Raw genomic sequence first — 20,192 nt, 5'->3', positions numbered from 1 at the left:
CAGAGAAATCGCCAGCTTCGCAACGTTTTCATCATTTCTTTCACAAATTATTCAACACAAAACGCCTGCTGTCTGCCGCAATTGATGATGTTCTCAAGAAAGCATTGAAAGCGAAAGTAAACTCTCACCCGCTCCCCTCCCTTTTGTCACGTCAGCCCCGCGGTGCCTTCAGGTACAGAAAAAAACATCCGCCTTATTAGAACCCATTTCGTTACACTATTACAGGAATTATTATTATTATTATATTATTAATCCGATTTTTATTTATTATTTATTTGTTTTGCTATATGTAATTGCCATTTGTAATAGTACCAGCAGTATTTTTTAAGGATTTAGTGCAGGTTTTTGGGCTGTGGAACGAATTAATGGAATTATAATGTATTCCTATGGGAAAATCCTGCTCGACATATGACCATTTCGACTTACAAACAAGGTCCTGGAACGGATTAACTTCGTATGTAGAGGTACCACTGTATTTCTGTGCCCATCCCTGTACCCATGTATAATGTGCACCATGCTTTTACAAGTTGATTTTGGGGAAAAAAAGTGCGCGTTATATTCGGGAAATTATGGTGGACAGTGAGTCCCATTCAAATCGCAATTTTGTTTGATCATTCGTTCATTTGCCCCCTCCCAGTCAAAATCGATTTGACGTCTTGGCACAGTCAATGGCAGACAGTGAGTTAATTTATTTGGCCAAAAATATAATGGTCTGGCCCACATGAGATCTAATGAGTTTGACAAACGTAATCTATCATATTTAGAATAAGCATGCGTGAAATCATAAACAGGAGGCAGTTACAAGACCAAATTTCAACTGTTTTTCATTCTACTCACTCTTAGATTTGAATATGTAACTCTTAGCTTTCATCAAGTGCCTACAAAGAATTCTAAAGGAGAGCCAAATTAAGGCGATGACCAGAAAACTGAAAAGTGCAAGGAAGGCAATAACATCCAGGGAGTGATAGGCGTACCATGGCAATTTATACGACTCTGTGCGCAAATGTGGTGCACCTCTATGCCTCATGACGTACTCTACCCAGAAGATGGCGGTGTCCATGGGTTTCATGGGTTTGTCGTGGTGAAGTTGGGAAAGTTTCATCATGTCCTTCTTGTAGGACTTCCGGGGATCTAGAATGTTTCTGAGGGAAGCGGTGAAAGACTCCACGTCTAGCGCCGTCACGTCTACAAACTCGCCGCCGCCTCGGGCTGTTACACGCACCATGTTGTCATGCTGGTCAAAGATGAGCGGAATCCCCAAAATGGGGACCCCGTGGTAGATGGCCTCGTATATGCCGTTGGTGCCTCCATGTGTTACAAAGACTTTGGTCTTGGGATGACCTAGAAGATCATTCTGTGGCAACCAGTCCACTATTAAAGTGTTGTTCCCCAGAGTGTCGGGTCGCTTCCCAACATGTCTCCACACGACTTTTTGAGGAATCCTAGCAAAAGCAGAAGCGATGATCTGGGAGATCTCCGGTCCGAGGTCACCTAGCAGCGTTCCTAAAGTCATGACCACCACACCGTGTTCCCCGGAACTCTGCATTAAGTCCTCCAAATCCGCCGGGAGCGGCTTCGAGGGCTTCCCCTGAAACCCTCCGATGTAGACCACGTTAGGCATAGTGGGACGAGGGAGCTCAAAGGTAAAGTCAACTCTCATCAGCCAAAGATCAGCGCCCTGCATTAAAGACATGACACTGACGTCGCCGCCGAAATATCGCTCGCACACGGCCCGGTAAGGCGGATCGGACACAAAGTGGTGCATGTAAACCAGAGCGCTGTGATAGATGACGTTGTTGAGCCTTTGGGTGAAGTCCATCTTGTCCGAATAATTAGAGAAGAGTTGGGGTATGTAGGACAGAGGAGACGGCGCTATGGCAAAGTGTGCCTCGCCGTTAAAAATCCAGCGCACGTTGAAGACCGTTGGGAGGTCCAGATAATGAGCCAGCAACACCCCACCTGGGAGGCCCGGGTCTATCAAGCAAACATCGTATTGACTTTCTTTCAGTTGCTTGATTAGAGTTTGATTCTCAAATATGCTGACAACCATTTTTGCCATGGAAACGTGGCTCTCTCCTAAGAAGTTATAGATGTTCCGGTAGAACTCCACAAAGGCCCACAGCGAGCCCCTGTTCCTCTGGATCTGAATGGACCTTTCCAAGAAGGCAGTCATGTTGTCTTGGCTCTCGATACTCGTAGACTCTTCCTGCACGATGGTGATGGAGCTGTAGTAGGGCGACTTCTCCGATACGTACCAGCTGGTGGAGGTTCTCAGCACTGTGATTTGGTGACCTTGAGCGTGAAGTGCCTCCAGTAAAATGTTCATGTTCAGCCAGTGGCTGCCATCGATGGGGTAGACCAGGATTTTCCCTCCCCAACACGTGGCAGACAACACCAGCAGGAGTGCCAGGCTCCAATATGGCATCATCGCTAAAGAGGGCACACATAGTACAAAGAAGTGGTGTTACAATATATCGAAAAGGTGATGTATTGCAATACTTTGTAGCCCAAAATGTTATGCTCCCACCAGTAATCGATGTACTGTTTTAATTACTGTAGGAACCAGCAGGTTGCGACCAAAACAAAACCATGAGAATAGTGTCTACGTTAATTAACTCACTGCCATTGACAGCGCTCGATGTGTTATAGGTACAGTTGTGGTCAAAAGTTTACATACACTTGTGAAGAACATAATGTCATGGCTCTCTTGAGTTTCCAGTTATTTCTACAACTCTGATTTTTCTCCAATAGAGTGATTGGAACAGATACTTCTTTGTCATAAAAAACATTCGTAAAGTTCGTTTTTTTTTTTATGACTTTATTATGGGTTAACAGAAAAAGTGATCAAATCTGCTGGGTCAAAAATATACATACATGGATCTGAAAAAGCGAATCATTGACTTGAACAAGTCAGGAAAGTCACTTGGAGCCATTTCAAAGCAGCTGCAGGTCCCAAGAGCAACAGTGCAAACAATTGTTTGTAATAATAAAGTGCATGGCACTGTTTTGTCACTGCCACGATCAGGAAGAAAACGCAAGCTATCACCTGCTGCTGAGAGAAAATTGGTCAGGAGGGTGAAGATTCAACCGAGAATCACCAAAAAGCAGATCTGCCAAGAATTAGAAGCTGCTGGAACACAGGTGTCAGTGTCCACAGTCAAGCATGTTTTGCATCTCCATGGACTGAGAGGCTGCCGTGCAAGAAGGAAGCCCTTGCTCCAAAAGCGGCACTTCAAGGCTCGACTGAAGTTTGCTGCTGATCACATGGACAAAGATAAGACCTTCTGGAGGAAAGTTCTGTGGTCAGACGAAACAAAAATCGAGCTGTTTGGCCACAATGCCCAGCAATATGTTTGGAGGAGAAAAGGTGAGGCCTTTAACCCCAAGTACACCATGCCTACCGTCAAGCACGGTGGTGGTAGTATTATGCTGCGGGGCTGTTTTGCTGCCAATGGAACTGGTGCTTTACAGAGAGTAAATGGGATAATGAAGAAGGAGGATTACCTTCAAATTCTTCAAGATAACCTGACGTCATCAGCCCGAAGATTGGGTCTTGGGCGCAGTTGGGTGTTCCTACAGGACAATGACCCCAAACACACATCAAAAGTGGTAATGGAATGGCTAAATATGGCTAGAATTAAGGTTTTCGAATGGCCTTCCCAAAGTCCTGACTTAAACCCCATTGAGAACTTGTGGACAATGCTGAAGAAACAAGTCCATGTCAGAAAGCCATCAAATTTAACTGAACTGCACCAATTCTGTCAAGAGGAGTGGTCAAAGATTCAACCAGAAGCTTGCCAGAAGCTTGTGGATGGCTACCAAAAGTGCCTAATTGAAATGAAAATGGCCAAGGGGCATGTTACCAAATATTAGCGCTGCTGTATGTATATTTTTGACCCAGCAGATTTATCATTTTTTTCTGTTAACCCATAATAAAGTCATAAAAAAACCAAACTTCATGAATGTTTTTTGTGACAAAGAAGTATCTGTTCCAATCACTCAATCAGAGAAAAATCAGAGTTGTAGAAATAACTGGAAACTCAAGAGAGCCATGACATTATGTTCTTCACAAGTGTATGTAAACTTTTGACCATAACTGTATATATATCCATCTTGTGTCTTATCTTTCCACTCCAACAATAATTTACAGAAAAATATGGCATATTCTATAGATGGTTTGAATTGCGACTTTTGACCACAACTGTATAACTGTGCCAAAAGCCGTTTTCTCTGCAGTTCATTGATTTTAGGAGGTTCGAACCCACAAAAAAATAATATTAAAAATTCTAGCTCCACAGAAATGGAAAGAAAACTGCTTTTGGCAGTTATAGAGTGGTATGAAAGAGTATCTGAACCTTTTGGAATTTCTCACATTTCTGCATAAAATCACCATCAGATTTGATCAGATCTTTGTCAAAATCACACAGAAAAAACTGTCTGCTTTAACTAAAACCACCCAAACATTTTTAGGTTTTCATATTTCAATGAGATAGTATGCAAACAATGACAGAAGGGTGAAAAAAGTTAGTGAACAATCACATTTAATATTTTATTTGAGCTGTTCCATTTTTCCTCCACACTTTGACACTGTGTGTTACTCCCAAACAATTCAACTTTGGTTTCATCAGTCCACAAAATATTTTGCCAAAAGTTCTGTGGAGTTTCCAAGTGCCTTCTTGCGAACATCAAACAAGCAACAATATTTTTTTTAGACAGCAGTGGCTTCCTCCGTGGAGTCCTCCCATGAACACCATTTTTGGCCATAGTTTTACATCTAGTTGATGTGTGCACATAGATATTGGAAGTGATTTCTGTCAGTCTTTAGCAGATACTCTAGGGTTCTTTTTTTACCTCTGAGTATTCTGCGCTGAACTCCTGGCGTCATCTTTGCTCGAAGGCCACTCCTTGGGAAAAAAGCAAGTGGCAAACTCTCTCCATTTGTAGATAACTTCTCTGACTGTCGATTAATGAACATCCAGACTTTTAGAGACAATTTTGTATCCTTTCCCAGCTTTATACGAATGTAAAATCCTTGATCGCAGGTCTTCAGACAGCTCTTTTGACCGAGCCATGATGCACGTCAGACAATGCTTCTAATCAAGACAATTCTTACTAGGTGTGTGTTTTATAGTGGGCATGGCAGCTTTAAACCACTCATCAGTGATTGGACACACACCTGACTTAAATTGTTTGACAAAAATTGGTTTCAATTGCTCTTTAAGTCCCCCTTGGGCAGATGATTCACTTGCTTATTTTTTCCCGCTTCTGTCATTGTTTGCATGCAATCCTCAATAAAATATGAAAACCTGTAAATGTTTGGGTGGTTTTAGTTAAAACACTGTTTTTTCATCTGTGTGGTTTTGACAAAGATCTGATCACATTTGATGGTGATTTTATTACTGGTGCACGATAATTATTGGTCCGATAATTATCAGTCCGATAATAGGAATTATGACGTCATCCCGATAAATTCAATAACATTATTAATTGGGCTGATAATATGTACTGTGCTTGCTTTGCAGTTTACACACTAATATGGGAAATCAGTTGACCATTTGCGGGGCATTGCTGCCACCTGCTGGTCAGAATTCGCTGCATCTATTTTTTGTTACAGTAGTTTGGTTCATTCACTTACACATTGCGGTGTCTAGCGGTAGCATTGACAATCGTGAATGCTTTCTGTTACGTTTCCGCCTCGGAAATATATGTCTGTAAGTATTTTATGTTTACTATATTACATATGGGTGTGCAATATATGTTTATCTCTGTGGTGAAGGGTCTTATGGACAGAACTTCATAAGTTGTTGTGTTATAGAACTCAGCCAATGCTTTAGTAGCTCAAGCTAGTGTGCTATGCTATACATATAATAGTTGTGTATATAAGTGTATTGCGCAGTTTGTTGTATATTGAGTAAGCCTGTCGCAATATGCAATAATTCCATGTATCGCATGATAAATAAAAATGAAGGCGGTAATTTTTCCGCTGCCATTTATCGCCTTGCGTGCACGTGCGCGCGTATGACAGACGTGTTGTTAAATTTTCGGATTCCTTGTTACCAACTACGCAAAATGCATCTTCGTTCCAGGTCAGGCAAAAAATAGCGCCGGAGCCAATTGTTCCCATTATATCCTATTATTCAAAGTATACCAGCCGTATCAGTGCTCCGGATTGACTGCGTGCCATCTCCGGCGTGCTGGTGTTGTTGACGTATGGGCACTCCCGTCAGGGGTGACATTTCACGCGGGGCAGCTATTTTTCGGCACAACACCGGATATCTACAACGAAGTCCGCCAAAACATTGTTACCGACTTGGCTGCTACGAACAACCTCGCTTTGACAACGGACAGCTGAATGGACATTGAGTGGCAAATTAAGAGCGCTGTGCTTCAAACTCGTCCTGTTTATGAAAGTCGATTGTCATATGCTGGTGTTGTGCAGTAATGAGCAGACGTGACGAATGGGGCATTTGTTAACTATTTTAATGCGCGCACACACTAGATATCATGAAATGGCAAACTAGATGTGCTACATCCCATGCCATTGGCTACGTGAGCCCAGTGTGATTATGGGACACGTAGTCCATATACTACATCGATGAATTATAAACCGCCATGACTGAATGAAAGTAAAGAAGGCCAAATCAATCCATACCATTGACAATAGACAATGTTGCAAATATTGTTAATTCAGTACGTGACACAGATGGATTCGGACCACAAATAGGATGTCTTGCTCATCTAGTAAACCTAGCTGCTAAGAGAGCTGCAGCAATCAACTGTGTGCCCCGCCTCACTTTACAAACAGTAAAGATTGTTCTCAGCACTTTTATACAAAATTTCTTCAGATCAGTAAGAAGTAAGCACATAAATATTATGCACTAAAATGCATGTTTATATGATGGCAATTTAATTTTTGCTTGTTAGCACAAAAAAATAAAACCTCGGAACAAAATAAACAATTGTTATTTTTTTCCCCAGAGCATTCAATGTATTGAATCGGATCGAAAATCGTGTCCCCTGTATCGAAAATCGTACCGAACCGTGACTTAACTGTATCGTTGCATCCCTATGGAACACCATAGCAGAAGCTTTGAGGGGAAAAGTTTTCATTTGCCTAAATGCGTAAGTTATTAAGTGCAATTTTTTTTTTTTTCCCTTGAAAAACACATTTTATTTATTCTGTGTTTCTGTGCGGTATTAAAGAGCATACGACACCAGAAAAAAAGTCTTAAATGGCATTATTATGTGAATTAGAATCATATTTTGAGACGATTCGACTATATACAACAATTTAGCAAAGCGCAGATGACGAGAAATTAGTCTTTTAATCTGCCGGTTAGCCACGCCTACAATTATAGGGCTTTAGCGTCCCCAACAGGTGGATGACGTCAGCGGTAGACTAGGCTCATCGGTTTTACTATTCAGCCCATTGAGGGGGAATTGTTCAGAACGAGGAAAACGAGACGAAGAGAGCTGCAAAATGTCATTGTTTGTCTCTCTACTCCCAATATTTTTACAGGATATTCTTTTTATCCAAGTATTTTCCCCAATAGCTATATAAATGGCTTGAGAAGGACCAGTCAGCCCGTCGAGGGGGAACTATTCAAAATGAGGAAAACGCGACGAAGAGAGCGGCAAAATGTCATTGTTTCTGTCTCTTTACGTCAATATTTTTACAGGATATTCTTTTTATCCAAGTATTTTTCCCCAATAGCTATATAAATGGCTTGAGAAGGACCAGTCAGCCCGTCGAGGGGGAACTATTCACAATGAGGAAAACGCGACGAAGAGAGCGGCAAAATGTCATTGTTTCTGTCTCTTTACTTCAATATTTTTACAGGATATTGTTTTTACCCAAGTAATTTCCCCAATTGCTAAATAAATGGCATGGTCATGACAAATAACTTGTGCTAAATGGAATATAAAATAATAAAAATCCATTTATTCAAGACGACATGTCAAAATTACTCCATGATGGTCAAAACAGTCGACTTTACCTTTACTGTCACACCTGCCGAACGATATTTTATGACACCTAAATCGGACATATCTCATTTCCCTTCCCCGGCTTCGGAGAATGTAAACAGACCAGAAGGAGTGACAGCTAGCCGACATGCTAACCCGAACCGAGGGATGTTTCAAAGTCTTCGAAGTGGAAAATCACACATAACTAGCCTGGATTATTTGACATGACGACCCGGTTGTCGAGTTTCTTTGCGGATCGGCAAACCGCCCGGCGGAGAGCAATTTACAGTTCGTTCCCTGGAGGAGGGTGGCTGGAATTGTTGTGTAGCTAACGTGCTAACAGCTAACTGCTAACGAGCATGAGGAGAGCTTTTTACATGCCTATCAATGATCAAACGTAAGTAGTCCTTTATTTAAAGGAATTTTATAGTGTTTACTTTGTAATCACTGTATTCGTATTTGACATAATACAAAACAAGATGTTTACTCACTTCCTTGTAAGTCCAATGGTCCCACAGTAAATATCCACGGTGAATGGGAACCTTTTGAAACTCCAAAAAGGCACATACGCCTCTCCCGCATACAGAATGATTTTTCTGCAGCCGTTTGGCTGGCGTGATGCAAAAAATAAAAGTATTAATCCGCAAAATCAGCTGAATCCTTCGTCCTCATACACAACAGTACACTGTAGCGTGAAGAGGACGTCTTCTACCGTACACGTCACAGCGCCCTCCTCCTCAATGCAAGACCGAAGCCGGAAGTCACTCATTTTCCTGGCGCGGGATTCAAAAAACTAAATAAATATAGCGATCGCTTCCACACACATCCAAGCGGTCCATATCATTCAGGAGCATAAAATACCGCGTGTATTATGAAATAAACATGCTTTTTCGTGTCACAAGCACTTTAATATTGTTGTCTTTTACTTCAGAGGCATGGTCCATTGTTTTTATTTGTGATTTCTTAAAAAGTATTTTGAATTTAAGAGTAAATATTTATCATTAAATGAGTGTACTTGATCTATTAATCTATACAGTTGTGGTCAAAAGTTTACATACACTTGTGAAGAACAATGTCATGGCTCTCTTGAGTTTCCAGTTATTACTACAACTCTGATTTTTCTCCAATAGAGTGATTGGAACAGATACTTCTTTGTCACAAAAAACATTCATGAAGTTTGGTTCTTTTATGACTTTATTATGGGTGAACAAAAAAAGTGATGAAATCTGCTGGGTCAAAAATATACATACAGCAACACGAATTAGTAATTTTGACTTCTCTGAGGCCATTTAAATAGGGCTCATTGGATGCAAACGCCCACAAACGCTACAATGGGAAAGTCAAAGGGGCTCAGCATGGATCTGAAAAAGCGAATCATTGACTTACCATTTACCATTGAACAAGTCAGGAAAGTCACTTGGAGCCATTTCAAAGCAGCTGCAGGTCCCAAGAGCAACAGTGCAAATAATTGTTTGTAAGTATAAAGTGCATGGCACTGTTTTGTCACTGCCACGATCAGGAAGAAAACGCAAGCTATCACCTCCTGCTGAGAGAAAATTGGTCAGGAGGGTGAAGATTCAACCGAGAATCACCAAAAAGCAGATCTGCCAAGAATTAGAAGCTGCTGGAACACAGGTGTCAGTGTCCACAGTCAAGCTAGTTTTGCATCTCCATGGACTGAGAGGCTGCCGTGCAAGATGAAAGCCCTTGCTCCAAAAGCGGCACCTTAAGGCTCGACTGAAGTTTGCTGCTGATCACATGGACAAAGATAAGACCTTCTGGAGGAAAGTTCTGTGGTCAGACGAAACAAAAATCCAGCTGTTTGGCCACAATGCCCAGCAATATGTTTGGAGGAGAATAGGTGAGGCCTTTAACCCCAAGTACACCATGCCTACCGTCAAGCACGGTGGTGGTAGTATTATGCTGTGGGGCTGTTTTTCTGCCAATGGAACTGGTGCTTTACAGAGAGTAAATGCGATAATGAAGAAGGAGGATTACCTTCAAATTCTTCAAGATAACCTAACGTCATCAGCCCAAAGATTGGGTCTTGGGCGCAGTTGGGTGTTCCAACAGGACAATGACCCCAAACACACATCAAAAGTGGTAATGGAATGGCTAAATCAGGCTAGAATTAAGGTTTTCGAATGGCCTTCCCAAAGTCCTGACTTAAACTTGTGGACAATGCTGAAGAAACAAGTCCATGTCAGAAAGCCATCAAATTTAACTGAACTGCACCAATTCTGTCAAGAGGAGTGGTCAAAGATTCAACCAGAAGCTTGCCAGAAGCTTGTGGATGGCTACCAAAAGCGCCTAATTGAAGTGAAAATGGCCAAGGGACATGTTACCAAATATTAGCGCTGCTGTATGTATATTTTTGACCACTTTTTTCTGTTCACCCACAATAAAGTCATATAAGAACCAAACTTCATGAATGTTTTTTGTGACAAAGAAGTATCAGTTCCAATCACTCTATCAGAGAAAAATCAGAGTTGTAGAAATAACTGGAAACTCAAGAGAGCCATGACATTATGTTCTTCACAAGCGTATGTAAACTTTTGACCACAACTGTACTGTGTTCTCACTGTGTTATTGTAAATTGGGGGGCAATAATATCGCATATCGCAATAATTTATGAGATAAATTTTCGAACACTAAAATTTGTTATCGCAACAGGCCTAATATTGAGTATTAAATATGTGTATTTTTCTGTTGTTCTTTCACAATATTAAGACGAGTGCATTCCCATAAAAGCAAGAAAGACCAAGCTTTGTGGTTTATGGAAGTGCATTCATTCTTAGCTGGCTGTCGGGCAGTGCAGAAGTGAAACGCCTGACACCCCTGTTTAACCGATGATCCGTAGGCGAGGCCAGCTTCTTTCACTTGTTACCAGCTAAATATTATTCAAAAAATAAAGATGGAAATAAGCATCTTGAATTTGAAACGGTATGTTGTCGGCGATTAGCCTAGCAATGATCTTAATTGTGGTTGTCAGCCCAAAACCCTATAATAAATATATATTAAATGCATCTTACCAGATATAAAATGACTACTACATAATCTGTGGTAATCGTTTGGAGCCCAGTTTTCTCGTCGAATTGCAGCAGTCCATCTCGCTCTCCTCTCCGGGTCTCTCGGAATACGGTAGAACCTCAAGTCTCTCCGTCTATCTTCTCTGTTATTGCAACCGACCGCCACACACGCCTTCACCATTTTGATTATTAATGTTAACGAGCAGAAAAACACGCCATAATAGGAGGAATTTACGTAGCGGTAATGCATCAACAACGATGAGTTGACGGACAATATGGCGCGGGGGCGTGGTTGTGACGTCATGTGAGTAGGGTCTATTGCGTCACATCGAACTGTTTGAAAACAGCGACTGTCTCTTTGCAAATGAGGCAGACACATTTGTTGCGTTTTATGCAACGCATCCAGTGAGTTTACGGCATCCGAAAGCACCGGGTCATCCATGAAATGCATTATAAATTACTCGATCAATTGAGACCATTGAGAATAGGGCTAAACAGTGACGGACAATATGGCGGCCGGATACAGTGACACGTCATTCTGTGACGTTGGTGAGTAGGGTCTATAGACCCTACCCACCGACGTCACAAAACCACGTGCTCGCTGTATGGTTCCGCCCACTTGTCCGTCATTTTGTCTCTGTATTAGCATTGGTTTCAATTGATCGAGGAATTTAAAATGCATTTCATGGAAGACCCGGTGCTTTCTGATGCCGTAAACTCACTGGATGTGTTGCATAAAAGGCGTTATGTGGAAAAGCTTCGTTCTATACAGTCGCCAGATCCATATTTGATGCCCAAATCGATGTTTTTCGACCCACTGTCTTCGCCCTGTCTGCCTGACATCTGCTACGCTGATATTTACAATTATCTTGTCCACACAAAATCAGCCTATTCTCACGAAAATTTGAAAAACTTCAAGAGCTTGGAGGCTTATAAATACTTCGTTGCTGGTTGGGTGAAACAGGTCCTCGTCCACGAAAATTCGGCAGGAATCTATCTTGTGCTTGGAAAGGTGAGTTACGAAATTTTCAATTCAAAATCTTTTGTTATTGCTTACATCCACTGTCAAGTCTAATGTATTTCATGTCGTTTGTCAATGGAGTTAAGGCTTTTAATGTTTATATGGTTTAGCGATAGCACTCTCACTACATACATACGTGTATGTTGTCAGCGATTAGCCTAGCAATGATCTTAATTGTGGTTATTTGTCAGCCCAAAACCCTCTAAGTATATCTTAAATGCATCTTACCGGATATAAAATGACTACTACATAGTCTGTGGTGATTTTTTGGTGCCCAGTTTTCACGTCGAATTGCCGTCCATTTCGCTCTCCTATTTGGATCCCTCGGAATACGGTAAAACTTCAAGTCCCTCCTTCCATCTTCTCTGTTAGTGCAACCAACAGCCACACACGCCTTCACCATTTTGATTATCAATGTTAAGGAGCAGAAAAACACGCCGTAAATAGGAGGAATGTACGTAGCCGTAACAGGTTAACACTATGTTTTGACGGACAGTTGGGCGGTACCATTCAGGAGAGCGGAGTTGTGACGTCACGTGGGTAGGGTCTATAGAGATCACATGTATGTTGAACTAGATGCGGAATGACAGACTAGGCCGCGTCTGGGCAGCGTTAGTAAACAGCCGCCATCTTAAAACAGTAGAGCGCTAAGCGCTAATAAAGAGCGCTAACAATAGCCCTATGGAGGGCTAGGTTTCTATTAATTATGACCACTGTCGATGGGTAGCTAACGTGTCTTACCTACATGCTTTATCATAACATAGCGTTATGGAGTGATGAGGGTGTAAAATAAAAACTTAATAATGCTAACTATCAATTTTAGCTCAGTAGTCATTGCTGGATAAAACACCGAGTAGCACTGGTTCCTAATGTGCTCCAATACAGCCTGTATCATACATTTATTTTGAACTCTGCAAAAACTCAAAATCCTATCAGGACTTACAGTTTAGACTAACTTAATACTTAACTAGAACTTAAAAATGGCTTGTGGGGACTATTTTTTGACAAATAGCCACCGAGAGGCTTATAAGGCTCTGGGTTCCTTGACTCGTTGAATCATTCAAGATAAACTGAACGTAAAGTTTAAGGTGTTTATTCCAACTCAAAATTCAAACAGTACTACTTGTGGTTTCTATATCAAATAAACAGAACTAAACAATAACGTGCAGCAGTGAAACAACGGTCAACAGAAAATATGCCTTGAGCCAGGTAACCCCCTCGCTCTGTGTGTTCAACTGACTTGGCTCCTTCTGACATCCCCATTTGAAGTAGGCATAACAGCTGAAATGTGTCAAAGGCTGATTACCTAAAACCACGCCCACACCTACCAATTAGAAACCAAAGTAGACAGTCAAAACAATAAGCAAAGGAAGATAACCAGGCTCCTAAACAAAAGAAATAGTTTAACATTATCAAATCAACACTAATAGACATTATGGCTCATACATGGCTTGACACAAATAGAAATTCAATTGAAACACGTGGGGAAAAAATCCTAACTTTTAAGTGATGTGTGTTATCAAGCGTAACGGAAGTTTTAGGTAAGATATATATATATATATATATATATATATATATTTTTTTTTTTTTTAAATAAGATCTAAAAGTTTTGAATGAAAGCAGTGAATTAGTCTTATTTTTTTATTCTAGTTACATCTAAGATGCACTTGTTGCCCGTTTTCAACAAAATACATCGAAAATTAAAACTGATTGACTGAAAATGGTTGAAGATTAGATGAAATGTCTTGTTTTCTCATGTATATTTATAATTGCTCTTCACCTAAAATTATATTTGTTTTATCCGATTACTCGATTAATCGTTAGAGTTTTCAGTCGATTACTCGATTACTAAAATATTCGTTAGCTGCAGCCCTACATGTAAGTACAGTATATGTATGGAATAATTGTATTGTCTCTCCACGGCAATCAAAAAATAAATCACAAAAAATGTCTAATTACTGATTATTAAACTGAAGGGACTAATGATTAAACACACTCCACATTAGAATTAGATCCTCACCTGAGTTCTTGTCAGCACTCCACCAGAGAAGATCCTGAGTGTGTCGTTATCCTGAAGCATATCCTGTGCAGCGGTTGCTCTCCAAATCTAAGTTAATGTACAACTTCTGTTTGTCCAAAACCAGTTTAGTTTTTTGACACCTATCAATCTTGTCCAACATCTGACGTTTTAAGCAATCATATCTTTTCTAAAGTGAATCTGAACACACTGAATATTTCAAAAACATGTGCTGACTGGTTTCTTTGATGTGGTCAAACATTAACTTGTTAGGAATTTATGAGATAAAAGATTTATCTGCAGCTAAGAATGAAGATACCACAGGCCTGCCCTGGATTATTTGGTGCCCTAGGTGAGAGTTCATAATAGATCTCCAATCCATTGACAAGGACTTACAGTGCTGGCCAAAAGTAATGGCACCTCGCAATTCTGTCAGCTAATGCTCAATTTCTCCCAGAAAATGATTGCAATTACAAATGCTTTCGTAGTAATATCTTCATTTATTTTACTTGCAATGAAAAAAACTCAAAAGGGAATGGAAAATAAAACTAAATCATTATCATTTTACACAAAACTCCAAAAATGGGTCGGACAAAAGTATTGGCATGCTTTGAAAAATCATGTGATGCTTCTCTAATTTGTGTAATTAACAACACCTGTTACATACCTGTGGCACATAACAGGTGGCGGCAATAACTAAATCACGCTTGTAGCCAGTTAAAATCGATTAAAGTTGACTCAACCTGTGTCCTTGTGTGTACCACATTGAGCATGGAGAAAAGAAAGAAGACCAAAGAACTGTCTGAGGACTTCAGAAGCAAAACTGTGAGGAAGCATGTCCAATCTCAAGGCTATTAGTCCATGTCCAAAGACCTGAATATTCCTGTGTCTACCGTGTGACAGTGTCATCAATAAGTGTAAAGCCCACGGCACTGTGGCTAACCTCCCTAGATGTGGACGGAAAAGAAAAATTTCAACGAAAGATTGTGCGGATGGTGGATAAAGAACCTCGACTAACATCCAAACAAGTTCAAGTTGTCCCGCAGTCCAAGGGGACAACAGTAGGGTGACCAAACGTCCTCTTTTGTCCGGACAAGTCCTACTTTCACGCAGTATCCTCGTTGTCCGGGCGGGTTTTATAAATTCATAAAAATGTCCGGTTTTTATGATTTTTTTTTACGGGACCAACTTGAAGAGAATTCCTCCGGCCGCTAGGGGACAGCGCTTGCCTGCGTTGACGTTGCTCCTACTAGTAGGGGCGGGAGAAGGAGTAGATCTTCTTCTTCTTCTTTGTTGGCAGTTCACCCTTTGTTTCACGGGGAATTACCACCATCTACTGACGGTTTGGCGAGAGCTCAGACTACAGTAAGGAGTTCAATAAGAAATTCTAAAAGACGTGGCTCCATACACCTTTCTGTAAGTTTCTCCTGTTAATGTCGATCACGTGTCTTCTGTTGTACATAGGGTTATACAGTGCCTTGCAAAAGTATTCGGCCCCCTTGAACCTTGCAACCTTTCGCCACATTTCAGGCTTCAAACATAAAGATATAAAATTTTAATTTTTTTGTCAATAATCAACAACAAGTGGGACACAATCGTGAAGTGGAACAAAATGTATTGGATAATTTAAACTTTTTTAACAAATAAAAAACTCAAAAGTGGGGCGTGCAATATTATTCGGCCCCCTTGCGTTAATACTTTGTCGCGCCACCTTTTGCTCCAATTACAGCTGCAAGTCGCTTGGGGTATGTTTCTATCAGTTTTGCACATCGAGAGACTGACATTCTTGCCCATTCTTCCTTGCAAAACAGCTCGAGCTCAGTGAGGTTGGACGGAGAGTGTTTGTGAACAGCAGTCTTCAGCTCTTTCCACAGATTCTCCATTGGATTCAGGTCTGGACTTTGACTTGGCCATTCTAACACCTGGATACGTTTATTTTTGAACCATTCCATTGTAGATTTGGCTTTATGTTTTGGATCATTGTCCTGTTGGAAGATAAATCTCCGTCCCAGTCTCAGGTCTTGTGCAGATACCAACAGGTTTTCTTCCAGAATGTTCCTGTGTTTGGCTGCATCCATCTTCCCGTCAATTTTAACCATCGTCCCTGTCCCTGCTGAAGAAAAGCAGGCCCAAACCATGATGCTGCCACCACCATATTTGACAGTGGGGATGGTGTGTTCAGGGTGATGAGCGGTGTTGCTTTTACGCCAAACATATCGTTTTGCATTGTGGCCAAAAAGTTCAATTTTGGTTTCATCTGACCAGAGCACCTTCTTCCACATGTTTGGTGTGTCTCCCAGGTGGCTTGTGGCAAACTTTAAACGAGACTTTTTATGGATATCTTTGAGAAATGGCTTTCTTCTTGCCACTCTTCCATAAAGGCCAGATTTGTGCAGTGTACGACTGATTGTTGTCCTATGGACAGACTCTCCCACCTCAGCTGTAGATCTCTGCAGTTCATCCAGAGTGATCATGGGCCTCTTGGCTGCATCTCTGATCAGTTTTCTCCTTGTTTGAGAAGAAAGTTTGGAAGGACGGCCGGGTCTTGGTAGATTTGCAGTGGTCTGATGCTCCTTCCATTTCAATATGATGGCTTGCACAGTGCTCCTTGAGATGTTTAAAGCTTGGGAAATCTTTTTGTATCCAAATCCGGCTTTAAATTTCTCCACAACAGTATCTCGGACCTGCCTGGTGTGTTCCTTGGTTTTCATAATGCTCTCTGCACTATAAACAGAACCCTGAGACTATCACAGAGCAGGTGCATTTATACGGAGACTTGATTACACACAGGTGGATTCTATTTATCATCATCGGTCATTTAGGACACCATTGGATCATTCAGAGATCCTCACTGAACTTCTGGAGTGAGTTTGCTGCACTGAAAGTAAAGGGGCCGAATAATATTGCACGTCCCACTTTTCAGTTTATTTGTTAAAAAAGTTTAAATTATCCAATAAATGTTGTTCCACTTCACGATTGTGTACCACTGACAAAAAAATTAAATTTCATATCTTTATGTTTGAAGCCTGAAATGTGGCGAAAGGTTGCAAGATTCAAGGGGGCCGAATACTTTTGCAAGGCACTGTATGACTTCCCTGGTACTTCATATTGAGGGTCAAATGTTCGCAGCATGTCTCGAAATGCTGCTTTTTCAACCAGGGGTCGCGTTAACCGAATATTTTCCGTCGTTGACCGGTTTTTTAAAACGGTTACGGAAAAAACTGAAGTCCGTCCGTCATTTTGACAGGTTGAAATTCAAACCCCAGACCACAAGGTGGCGAGTGAGCATAATAATTAGCTATTGTCTCTCTTAATGCATGACGTCGTTGGCTATTCTGTCAGAATATTGTAGCGTCACCGGGGTCTGGCGACGGCACCGTGATTGACACATCAACACGAGGTTCTTATTGGTGCACCCGGTGTGTCAGCGCGTCATCCAATTGGTGGACTAGATTGCCGCCTGTGTATAGACCCCAATCACATGACGTCACAACTCCGCCCCCTGACTGGAGCCCCCATATTTTCCGTCAGCTCGTCGTGTTTACACATTACCGCTACGTACATTCCTCCTATTACGGCGTGTTTTTCTGCTCGTTAACATTAATAATCTAAATGGTGAAGGCGTGTGTGGCGGTTGGTTGCAGTAACAGAGAAGATAGACGGAGAGACTTGAAGTCCTACCGTATTCTGAGAGACCCGAAGAGGAGAGTGAGATGGACTGCTGTAATTTGACAAGAAATCTGGGCACCAAACGATTACCACAGACTATGTAGTAGTCATTTTATATCTGGTAAGATGCATTTAATATATATTTAGAAGATTTTGGGCTGACAACCACAATTAAAATCATTTTGTGACGTTGAAGATTGTGGTCTATATAGACCCTACCTCGCTGTATGGTTCCGCCCCCTTGTCCGTCATTTTGTGTCTGTATTATCAATGGTCTCAATTGATCGAGCAATTTATAATGCATTTCATGGAAGACCCGGTGCTTTCGGATGCCGTAAACTCACTTGATGCGTTGCATAAAAGGCGTTATGTGGAAAAGCTTCAGTTTATCCATTCGCCAGATCCATATTTGATGCCTAAATCGATGTTTTTCGACCCACTGTCTCCGTCGTATTTGCCTGACATCTGCTAGCTAGCCTGATATGTACAACTATCTTGTCCACACAAAATCAGCCTATTCTCATGAAAGTTTGAAAAACTTTAAGAGCTTGGAGGCTTATAAATACTTCGGTGCTGGTTGGGTGAAACAGGTCCTCGTCCACGAAAATTCGGCAGGAATCTTATCTTGTGCTTGGAAAGGTGAGTTACGAAATTTTCAATTCAAAATCTTTTGTTATTGCTAACATCCACTGTCAAGTCTAATGTATTTCATGTCGTTTGTCAATGGAGTTAGGGCTTTTAATGTTTATATGGTTTAGCGATAGCACTCTCACTACATACATACGTGTATGTTGTCGGCGATTAGCCTAGCAATGATCTTAATTGTGGTTGTCAGCCCAAAACCCTCTAAATATATATTAAATGCATCTTACCAGATATAAAATGACTACTACATAATCTGTGGTAATCGTTTGGAGCCCAGTTTTCTCGTCGAATTGCAGCAGCCCATCTCGCTCTCTTCTCTCCGGGTCTCTCGGAATCCGGTAGAACTTCAAGTCTCTCCGTCTTCTCCGTCTATCTTCTCCGTTATTGCAACCGACCGCCACACACGCCTTCACCATTTTGATTATTAATGTTAACGAGCAGAAAAACACGTCGTAAATAGGAGGAATGTACGTAGCCGTAACAGGTAAACATGATGTGTTGACGGACAATTGGGCGGCACCAGTCAGGAGGAAAGAGTTGTGACGTCACGTGGGTAGGGTCTATAGTTGCCTCTTTTTCTTTGGGGGCGGAGTTGTTGTTTTGTTGGCGGTAAGCAGAGTAAAAAGAGGGAGAAAAATACCACGACTTCCGTGTCTAATTTTTCGCCGCCAAGCAAGCGTTACAATATTAATTAAAAATGAATGAAAACTAAATACTATTGAATATGTCATCATTATCATTTTTTAAAAATCTAAGTGACAGGTAAAATAGATTATGACCGGATTTTTATGATCCTGTCAGTCAAAATGACAACGAAAATGTCTAGCGCAAACTCTGATTTCAACAGTGTTAAACGGTCTCATTTCTTTGGCAATGTAGCGCACAACACTGTGAGGGAACGCCACTTCGCGCTGTCACGTTTGTGTTTTAGACATCGAGCAAACCCTTCCGTAATTGTTGATTGACGTAGCGAGAGGGGCTCTGCTCGCTGCGGTGCAGTTTGCTTACCAAGCAGTGAATATTGAAGAGGGTGGTGGTGTCTCAAGTGAGCGTGAAGATTTCTTGTGTTGGCCCTCTTCGTTGAAACAACGTCAAAACAAATTTTGCAGACTGGTTCGTCCTTGTTGCCTGCCTCGCCATTGTCATTTGGTTTAAAACCAAAATATTCCCACACCGAGGCTGTGGTGTTTGGCTTGAAATAAGGATTCTTCCTTTTTCATCTATCCCACTGTGCTCGCTCATTGCTGCGCGTCGACTGTGCACGCTTCTTTTTGTTTTGGTGGCAGTCAACTGTGCACTCAGCCCCGCCTCCCTCAACTGAATGATTGACATGATGGTCACTCAAACTCAAATGTATAAAACGAACATACCCAGAAGTCAAAACAGAGTGAGTTCTTATCACAGCATACTGCATCGCTGGTAACAACAAGGAAGCCAAATTTACAGTATAGTAACCGCGCGGAGCGATAACTCGCAGTGGGGAAAATTACCGCCTAATTTTTTTTTACCGTGTGATAAATGGATTTATTGCATATTGCGACAGGCTTAGTGCTGATCTTCATCCCAACTGCTTCAAACTCAACTGCGAACCGTTCCAATGAGAGTTGGAGGTCACGGCTTGATGAAGCCAACATCACCACATCATCTGCAAAATGTAGAGATGCAATGCTGAGGTTACCAAACCGGTCGCCCTCAACTCGCTGCGTCTAGAAATTCTGTCTGTAAAAATTATGAACAGAATTGGTGACAAAGGGCAGCCTTGGCGGAGTCCAAGCCTTACTGGGAACGAATTTGACTTACTACCGGCAATGCGGACCAAACTCTGACACCGGTCGTACAGGGACCG

At 41.4% G+C, this 20,192-nt stretch overlaps 1 protein-coding gene across 2 annotated transcripts; it reads right to left on the bottom strand.

Annotated features, from left to right (window-relative positions):
* Positions 1 to 635: 635 nt before the first annotated feature.
* Positions 636 to 14,066, bottom strand: LOC130912508 (UDP-glucuronosyltransferase 1A5-like). 2 transcript variants are annotated; one of them, XM_057830640.1, is made up of 2 exons: positions 14,036 to 14,066; positions 636 to 2,430 (listed from the first exon to the last, which is right to left on the bottom strand). In XM_057830640.1, the coding sequence occupies exon 2, from the start codon at positions 2,426 to 2,428 to the stop codon at positions 830 to 832; it is 1,599 nt and encodes a 532-aa protein (XP_057686623.1). In that variant the 5' UTR covers positions 2,429 to 2,430; positions 14,036 to 14,066; the 3' UTR covers positions 636 to 829. The 2 variants fall into 2 exon arrangements, with proteins under 2 accessions (XP_057686623.1, XP_057686622.1); XM_057830639.1 differs by lacking the exon at positions 14,036 to 14,066 and adding an exon at positions 8,457 to 8,856 and having other exon boundaries at positions 638 to 2,430.
* Positions 14,067 to 20,192: the final 6,126 nt, after the last annotated feature.

This window comes from Corythoichthys intestinalis, chromosome 2 (assembly GCF_030265065.1).
Source record: "Corythoichthys intestinalis isolate RoL2023-P3 chromosome 2, ASM3026506v1, whole genome shotgun sequence".
In the NCBI taxonomy this organism is placed as follows: Eukaryota; Metazoa; Chordata; class Actinopteri; order Syngnathiformes; family Syngnathidae; genus Corythoichthys; species Corythoichthys intestinalis.
Note: the sequence above shows the minus strand (reverse complement) of the source record. Positions and strands in the feature narration are given on the sequence as shown.

Excerpts from the sequence above, each read along its gene's own strand:
- LOC130912508 (XM_057830639.1), bottom strand. The coding sequence starts at position 8,547 with ATGCGGGAGAGGCGTATGTGCCTTTTTGGAGTTTCAAAAGGTTCCCAT. Across the intron at positions 2,431-8,456 it reads ACCATTGGACTTACAAGGAA|CGATGATGCCATATTGGAGC; the intron begins GTGAGTAAACAT and ends TGCCCTCTTTAG.